The sequence below is a fragment of the Lepidochelys kempii genome, chromosome 7 (genome assembly GCF_965140265.1).
Source record: "Lepidochelys kempii isolate rLepKem1 chromosome 7, rLepKem1.hap2, whole genome shotgun sequence".
In the NCBI taxonomy this organism is placed as follows: Eukaryota; Metazoa; Chordata; order Testudines; family Cheloniidae; genus Lepidochelys; species Lepidochelys kempii.
In genome coordinates this window covers 24,256,579-24,265,468 of record NC_133262.1, presented here as the reverse complement: position 1 = coordinate 24,265,468, position 8,890 = coordinate 24,256,579, and the positions used below count along the sequence as shown (strand labels likewise).

General features: G+C 58.7%; 1 protein-coding gene across 7 annotated transcripts in view; it reads left to right on the top strand.

The window, feature by feature from the left end:
• The first annotated feature begins 587 nt into the window (after positions 1-587).
• Positions 588-8,890, top strand: part of SLC26A6 (solute carrier family 26 member 6) — a 29,407-nt gene continuing 21,104 nt past the window's right edge. For 6 of the 7 annotated variants that reach the window (XM_073351427.1, XM_073351422.1, XM_073351425.1 and 3 more), the window contains exons 1-6: positions 588-654; positions 4,560-4,743; positions 5,553-5,692; positions 6,089-6,199; positions 6,860-7,035; positions 8,131-8,295. In XM_073351427.1, the coding sequence (XP_073207528.1) occupies positions 4,604-4,743; positions 5,553-5,692; positions 6,089-6,199; positions 6,860-7,035; positions 8,131-8,295 (732 nt within the window). In that variant the 5' untranslated portion in view covers positions 588-654; positions 4,560-4,603. Of the gene's footprint in view, positions 655-3,451; positions 3,755-4,559; positions 4,744-5,552; positions 5,693-6,088; positions 6,200-6,859; positions 7,036-8,130; positions 8,296-8,890 lie in introns of those variants that run through there. The other variant, XM_073351421.1, reaches the window with a different exon arrangement.

Here is an 8,890-nt window from a genome sequence, read left to right as displayed (position 1 = left end):
TGCCTGCCCTGTCATTCAGGCTGACCTGGAGCATCGGCCTCTCCCCATTGTTCAGAGGCACTGTCAGCCTCAGGGTCCTGATTCCCCATCGACCCTTCCCCCTTTTAGTACTGGGAGCTAGCAACTAAAACACCCCCACTGAATGTTAGTAAGGGGCAACAGTCCCCCTTACACACAGATAAGACAAAGCCCCTAATATGCAGACATCTGGTTACCCTATCATGGAAGCACAGGGCTGTGCTCGGTAGCGCCACCCTGTGGCTGATTGAGGTGCCACATTGGTAGGCTTCAAGGTTCTCCACCCAGCTCTCCTGAGGCAGCTGTGCTGTGGGGCCATGACAGAGGCATGGGAGGGTGTGCAGTGAGGGAAGGGATTTCAGGGAGGCATCCCCCTGTAGATGACCCACAGACCTCTGTGCTAGTCTCCTTGAGGCCTGATTGCCCACCTAGGGGCCCCCAGCCTGGCAACTGCACTTTCAGGGTTTGCCCCTTTAAACCTATTGACACATGAGGCTATGGTGCCCTCTTGGCAGGCAAAGGAGGGTGGTGGGGGGAGTGGTGTCTCAAAGATCACAGTCAAGTATTAATAGTGGGAAGGAGAGTGTACACTTCACTGGAGGGCTGTCAGGCACAGCAGCTCGCACCCCACATCAGGTAAGCACCAGCAATCGCGGGAGAGAGTCTTCTTCCGGTGAGGGGGAGAGCTGCAACTAGCCACAGGGCAGAGGGGCACCTCACCCAGCAGGAGAATTGCTCCAGCCATCTCAGCATAGCACCAGGAGCAGCTCATCCGGGTCTCAGCTTCACTGTATCCGAGCTGAGTGTGCACAGAGCAACTCCATTACCTGTCCCTGGGGCTGTGCCCCAAATCATGGGAGGTGGGACACCCCGTTAGCAGTCATGGGGGCTATGCTCCCGTCTCCATGGGGTACGAGATCCCTAGGTGCAGATGGTGGATTTGTGTGCGGAGGGGTTGTCAGGGAGTTGTCATGCAGCTGTTGTGATGTGTCCCACTTTGGCCCCTGGCCTCTGCCAGAGCAACCAGGCAGTAGTGACGTTTGGCACACGACCCACTAGAGCAAGGCTCCTAGGCAGGAGACCCCAGCCTAAAGTAGCCGTGCTACCATTCCCCCTTGGGCTGGCGCCTGGGCTCTGAAATCCAGCCGGGAAGGGCTCTCCGAGCCCGAGTGGGGACAGCTACGCTGCTATTTTTAGCACCGTAGTGCGAGCCTAGGGTAACCACCCATCCTTTATTTTAAGGGACCTCCTGCACCGTTTTAACATTAAATTGAAGCTTGTGAGACTTGTACGGTGTAGTGGAGGGCAGTAGGAATGTACACTTGAGGAAAAAATACACAATGTGCTGAGGAAAATGGGGTTTCCCTAAAACCGCCCATAAAATAAACCCTTGTCCCTCATGTGGTTTCCCTTTATTTCTATCCCCCCCCCACACACACACACAAAAGGGGCTCACCCTTCGCAAGCCCCAGGAGTCCCAGTCCATAGACCTGGCCTCTGCGTCTCGCCGCCAGGATGGGGGTGTGTGTGCAGTTTAGACGTGCCATCAGACCCTGAGCACGGAGAGCTGGCTCTGCCCAGCCCCACGGGACGGATGGGTTAGGCTCTCCCTGAGCTAGGCTGGCTGGGAAGGAAATAGCCCACTTCCTTGATCAGCCCTGTCACTGCGAGGAGCCGGGGCACCGCAGGGAAGTATCCCCACCGTGCCCTGCTGCAACTGCCTTCACTGGGATGCTGGTGTGAAAGCAAGGGGCCTGACTGCTGTACGAAGAGGGTCCCTGGAGAACGTCCCAGCTGGTGACACTGCCCTCCTCCAGGTCCCCAGCGGAGGGCACGCTGGGGGGCTGCCTGCGGGCAGACACAGTACATCATGCCCAGCTATTTGGGGCTGCGCTGTGCCCCACAGGCAGCTGTGGACCCTAACGCCAACCCCAGCCTGCGCTGTGCTTGCTGTGCAGGGATGCCCCTTACATAAAGGATGGGTGGTTACCCTGGGCTCGCACAATTGTGCTAAAAATAGCATAGCTGTTCCCACTCAGGCTCCGAGAACCCTTCTATCTCCCCTCCCCATGCTGGCTGGGTTTCAGAGCCCAGGCACCAGCCAGAGCAGGAATGGCCGCACTGCTATTGTAGCCCTGCGAGGCCCCTGGGGAGCTGCGCAGGCCAAGCTCTCCTTGGTGGCTGTAGCTCTAAACCTTGAGCAGGGATCACGCCTTGGGCGAAGGGCTGAGCTCATTTGCTGCTGTGTGTGTGGGCAGGGGGTCTCACGAGGGGCTCAGAGCAAGGAGAGGAGATTGGCCAGGCCTTGCCACTCCCACAGCCCAATGGGCTCTGCCTCATTCCTCTGGGGCCTGCCCTCTGACTGGGCGTCTCCCACCTACCCGAGGTCTGGCCTGTGTGAAATGGAGCAGCGGACTGAGCCCAGGGCCAAGAGACAAACAGTCGCTCTTGGGAGCAGGGCCTGCTGCACCTCCCACCACCCTGCAGCCAGGGCTTAACAATGGCAACGGATGCCAATGGCTGGCTGTGCCTATCCCTCCCATGACTCCTCCAGGGAAGCCAGGCTCTGCCTTCAGAAATGGAGACTCCAGGGTTGCCGCTCTGGCCCCTTTCACCAGCACTGAACTCACCTGGCAACTAAAATCCTTGCTAATTCTGACTGGAGAGGGGTGTGTGCAAGCATATGTGCATCCACTTGTCTATCTGAACATGCGGGGGGGAGGGTATAGGTACACAGCTGGACATGTGAGTGTCTGGGAGGTGTGGATTTAGGTACACAGCTGTATGTATGTGTTGAGGGTGGGTATAAGTATGCAGCTGTGCATGTGTGAGACTTAGGGCCAAGGGTGGAGGGTATGGGATCACAGCTGTATCTGTATGCATCTGAGGGAAGGGGCGCAGTGGGTATGGATACACAGCTGTACATGTATGTGTCTGAGGGGCAGGTGTGGAGGTATAACAGCTGTACATGTATGGCTGGCGGTGGCAGAGGGTGTAGGTACACAGCTGTACATGTGTGTATATGGGGGGGCAGATGAGGGAATAGGTACACAGCTATACATGTGTGTCTGGGGGATGGGGATGGAGGGTATGGGAACACAGCTGTACGTGTGTGTCTGAGGATAGGGGGTAGAGGCTATAGGTACACAGCTGTATGTGTCTGAGGGGAGGGGATGGAGGGTATAGGTACACAGCTGTACGTGTGTGTCTGAGGGGAGGGGATGGGTAACCCACCAATGGCTGCCTGTTTTGCCTAGAAAGTCAGTTACTTTTGCTGAGAACAAAAACCCGTCATGTGAAAAGTACAAAGTCTGAAGGTGCAGGCTCAGCACGGGACGGTCCTGTGGCGCTGGACTGGCTGCAGGGAGCCTGTTCCTGGCCTCTTAAGGACAAACAGTGACTGCTGGCATACGCTAGACGGAGCAGCCACCCACTGGGGTGTTTGCACTTGCACTCGGGATGCAGTGATCCCCAACGGACCATCCCCTAGTCCAGAATAGCTGGAATACATAGCACACTGATCATGCACCCTCCAGCCCCTGGGCCTGCCCCTATGCCAGGGACTGCAAAGACGGCAGTGAGTGTAGGGCCCACACTGTAGCCAGGATGCAGCCCAGAATCACTCTGGATTTGCCCAAGGACCACCCCCTCGCACTCCTCTCAGCCCAGCTGCTGCTCCTCCTCAGCCACCAGGACCTGGGACAGCAGAATCATTTCCAAAGCAGCCAGCTGTGAGGTAATGAGCATCGGGCTGCAACTTCCTTGCAGAATCAGACTGAGGGAGCAGGCTGGGCTCGGCACCGACTCCAGCCTGGAGCCCTGCAGTGACGTGGCGCCTGGGCTGCAGTGTTCCAGGGGGTGAGATTTGGGCCCAGATTCTGGTGCAGGAACAGGAGTGGGAGAGAGGCAGGGAGCTCCCCCTGCCAAATCCTGGTGCCTTGTGCCCCCTAATCATAAGGTGCAGGGGAGTCACAGCACCAGCAGCCTGAAGAGGCAGGGCCTAGATCCATCTACACTGCTAGTCGCCTAGGGCTGCTCCAAGGGAGTAGTTCTGCTCCTGAATGCCCTGCCCCAGTGCCCCCAAAGTGAGTCTGCCTACCGGTGTCCTCCCCAGACAGCAGGTCCATGCTGCGCTGCCCCCAGCACTGCTGAGCTCCCTGCACCCCCACTGAACCCTGGCTCTCTCCTGGCCCCCCATGGCTTCTGGGAGCTCCCAAAGGCTGGGTCTCTCCTTGGCTCCTGGGGTCAGAGTCTAACTGTGGGTGTGTGCCAGGTCACACCAACCCACTGGATCCCTCAGCAGCTTTAGACTCTGGCTTTAGCTGGTGATGGGGCGGTGGAGACTGGCACAGTTCCTCAGCTTGAGGGGAAACAGCTCCCTGAGGGGCACCAGTGGCCTGGGTGCTGTGCCAGAGGGCCTCTCCCGCACACAGGGCCGACCTGGCCTCCAAGCAGTGGCAGCAGAGCATGGGCAGGGACAGGCGTCCCCCATGGGACAGTAGCACTGCCAGCACTCAGCCCATCTCCCCTTCTCGTCTCAGCCTGAAGGTCGCGCAGGAGCGCAGCTGGGGTTGGTGCTGTGGCGATGGAGCAGAGCGAGCTGCGGCACCGCCCCTGGGCATCCCTGGCGGACCGCGAGGTTCTGAGCGAGGCTGAGCTCGAGGAGATGGCACCGAGAACCCAGGCTCCGCGGCCCTCTCTCTGCAGCAGGGTCTGGGACGTAAGGTAGGGGGCGCTTCACACCCCTTCCCAGTCACTGGACAGGGGGAAGTGGCACAAGGGGGACAGTGTTACCGCCCTGTGGGTTGCTGATAGGGGTTTTACGACCCTGGCAGGGTGCTTTGCCTTCGCCTAGCCAGTCTCCCACTGTCTCCTGCCCCATCCATATGCAGGGGCCCAGGGCCGAAATGGCTCTTGTCCCCAGGAGCGAGCACTGTGTTTGGGACTGCCCAGCACCAGGCCCCAAAGCTGGAGCCGGAGAAGGGGTGTAAAGGCACCAGCCCCTGGGGCTGGGATGCACCCATGCCATGCTTGCCCTTTGGCCCATGCCCTCTGGGGCGCAGGAGCTGTTATTCCTTGACTCCACACACAGCCGAGTGCCAGCCAGGTGGAGAGTGCTGTGCGCCAGGCATCCCCCCAGCGCATGCTGGGCCCCTGGCCAGCCCCAGGGCCGAAGGGACAGGAAGGCCAGGGAGGCCCTGGGCCAGTAGTCTGCATGGGCCTTTGCCACCACTGCACGCGGACTTGGCAAGGTGTTTCTAAAGCTGCAGTTTGGTTCTCCAGTCCCTACTGAAGGGGCCCCTCAGAGGGAGGCACTGGGAGGGAGTCCAGGAGTCCCACAGGGGGTGTTTAGGATGGACTTTAGCTGATATCAGAGTGCTCTCAATGCATTTACTGCGGGGCTAGACCCCAGCTCAGGCAGGGGAGGACTCTGCCGGGGCACGGAGCCCCTTACTCCAGCCTGCCTGACTCTGTAGGGCCCTAGTGCAGCCTAGAACGTTCTCCTCAGTCGTGGCTTTCCCACCCTCCCCCAGGTGCTCATGTGGCGCTGCCAAGTCCCTTCTCTTCCGGTTCCTGCCGGTCCTGAGCTGGCTGCCCCGGTACCCAGTCAGAGACTGGGTCCTCGGTGATATTGCCTCGGGGTTCAGTGTGGGAATCATGCACCTCCCCCAGGGTAAGTACCACAGCCCCCACCTCTGCCATGGGAGTGCCTGCAAACACATTCGTCTGGGGGTGATCGCTCTGGGGCGCAGCCAGGCGTCTCTCATCCCTTTCGCCTGTGGGCCAAAGGCTGTAGCCCTGCGGTACATGCTGTAGGCATGGGGGAGGAATATATCTTTAGGGGTTCATGTGTATGGGTGGGCGCAGGGGTGGGTGTAGAGTGCGGTGGGTCTGGTGTTAGTGTGTGTGGAAAGGGACAGGGAGCTGGGGTGGGGTGTGCATGGGACAGGGAGGGTGGGGAGCTGGGGGGAGCTGTGCATGGGATGTGGGAGGGTGAGGAGCTGGGGTGGGGGTGTAGGTGATGTGGGGGAGCCTCTAGTAACTCTCCTGCCTGCATTTCTGTGTCTAGGTTTGGCCTATGCACTCCTGGCAGGGGTGCCTCCCGTCACCGGCCTCTATACATCCTTATATCCTGTCGTCCTGTACTTCCTGTTTGGGACATCTAGGCACATCTCAGTGGGTGAGCAGGCAGTTGGGCGATTGGGGTGAGCCAGGGTCCCCAGGATGGGGGGCTGTGGGTGAGGGGGAACAGGGGGCTGTGGGTGAGCCGTGGGTGAACTAGAGGTGCCCAGGATGGGTGGCTTGTGGGTGAGCTGGGGGTGCCCAGGGCAGGGGCCTGTGGGAACCTTGCACTCCTGCATCGGCAAGGAAACAAAAGTGGCCAGAGCCAGGAGCGTAGAGCATGAAAAGCAGGAACCTCCCCCTGGCCTATGCTCACAGCTCAGACTCAGGCCCACACATTCACCACTGCCAGGGAACTGGCCAGGTTCGCGTCCTCCCCCCAGGACTGGAGGAGTTTGCGCACAGCCCTCTCTCTGCCCACACAAAAAGCGTTCAGCAGTCGCTGTGCCAGCAGCCACACGCCCCCTGTGGGCGATTCTTGCACATCCCTAGCTGAGCGCTCAGCGTGACGCCGTGAGCCAGATCCAGATGAGTGAGCAGCTGGGTAGCTGTGCTGGCTACACGAGGGAGCCCCTCCACTGGTGATAAGCAGAGACACCCTGGGTGTGACCCCGCTCTCAAGAGGATGCAGGGTGGGCAGGTCTCGGCTACGCATCATCTGCCAGGGCACAGGCCTGAGTTGACGACTTCCATGACCTCACCATGTGCCTCCACGCAGGTCCCTTCGCTGTCATCTCCATCATGATCGGCAGCGTGACAGGCTCGCTGATGCCCAACAGCAACTTCATGGATCCGGTCAATGGCACGAATGAGACAGTCCTCAACGAGGCAAGGAGAGACAGCGCCAGGGTGGAACTAGTGGCTACACTCACCGTGCTGGTGGGTGTCTTCCAGGTGAGCAGGGTGCTCTGGGGGAGGCAGGAGACTGGGCCAGGATCCCGGCTGGGTTGTTTCCAAAGGCTGGTGGATGGGCAGAGCCAGTGTTCAAGGGGTGGAGGTGGTCAGTACACCCTGGGACACTGACAGATCCAAGTCAGAGAGGGCCATGCCTATCTCTCATCTGTCCCTGACCAGGCCTGACCTCTCTGTGCTGCTGGGCTCATGCTCCCTGCTCTGTTTTCCTCCTTTGGGCCTCAGCTGCTCCCATTTCCCCCCCCAGGGCAGGTGAACAGCATGGGCAGGGGGCATTCCTCCTCCACCCCCCAGCACCAAGACCAGCCCTGCTGCTCACATCATGTCTCTCAGTGGCTGGGCACTACCTGAAGGGCAGAAGCTGTACTTACCCTTGGAGACCTCGAGCTGGTCCTCGGGGAGATGCCACGCAGCTGATTCCTGAAGGGTCCATCCTGGCACCAGTCCAGAGGCTGGGCTCACTGCAGCCCCCTGGTGATGTTTGTGAGCCCCTCCCAGAGCAGGATTGGGGACACTGTCCCTCCCTGAGGCTGATTCCTGCTTCGCTTGTGGCTAGGCCAATCAGCATGGTGTGTGAAGTGAGATCTCCACTCTCAGTCCCACCAGCCTGGGAACCAGGGGTCCCAGGTTCTGCCCAGCACACCAGACTTCTGTGTTGTCCCCCATCCTTTCCAAAGGTTGCTACCCCAAACAGCCACCTGGTCAAGTGCTAGAGATGTCATTCAGCCTCCCTGTGTACTCTGCTGCATGGACTGCCCTGAGCACAAACCACAGTTGTGCAGCTTGGGTGCCCCCTGGGCTGGCCCTCCCAGCACAGACCCTTGCAAGTTCTGTCCCACTGAATTTGCAGGGCAAGCAAGGCTGTTGGGGCAAAAATACAAGTGTTCTATTTGTTCCTCAGGAAAACTGAAAGAGGTGGCAGCCTTGAAGTTGTAGTTTGTCCCCCAAGCCTTGTAGTTCTGACCAAGGCGACCCTTATGTTTAGTTATGCCCCACCATTCCCAGACGAGGCTGACGTCGGGGTGAGAACCCTACGAGAGGAAGTTGGTTGCCGACAATTGCTGGGTCTCTTTCCAGATAGCCCTGGGGATGCTGCAGTTCGGATTTGTGGTCACCTACCTGTCCGAGCCCTTGGTGCGGGGCTACACCACAGCCGCTGCCGTCCACGTGCTGGTCTCCCAGCTGAAGTACGTCTTTGGGGTGGAGGTGGCTGAGCAGTCAGGGCCATTTTCCATGTTCGCTGTAAGTAGAGCCCAGCTAGGGCAGGTGGCAGGTGGGGATGGGGGGATTTAACTATTCCAGCGCTGATCCTACATCTCCTGTTACAGAACACTTTCAGACAAGAGGTGTGGGTGCACAAAAACATTCTCTGGGGCTGCACACAGTTTGGAGAACCCCTGGGGATCCCCAGTGACAAATTAGACTGATGAGTGCAGATATTCTTAAGGGCCAAACACTGGTCCCCTCCTCCCTCAGTTTTACTCTTGTTGACTTTCATGGGAATTTGCCTGAATCAGGAGGTCAGGATATGGTCCACTTGTTCCATCCATAAAATGAAGGAACATCTGATAGGGACAAAATTCTGTATTTACTGGAGAGATAGCTCAGTGGTTTGAGCATTTGCCTGCTAAACCCAGGGTTGTGAGTTCAATCCTTGAGGGGGCCATTTACGGATCTGGGGCAAAAATTGAGGATTGGTCCTGCTTTGAGCAGGGGGTTGGACAAAATGATCTCCTGAGGTCCCTTCCAACTCTATGATTCTATGAAAGCTGTGAACCAACCCAAACTGCTGGCAGCTGATTGGTAAATAGGTGTCATGTGCCAGATCTTAGTCACA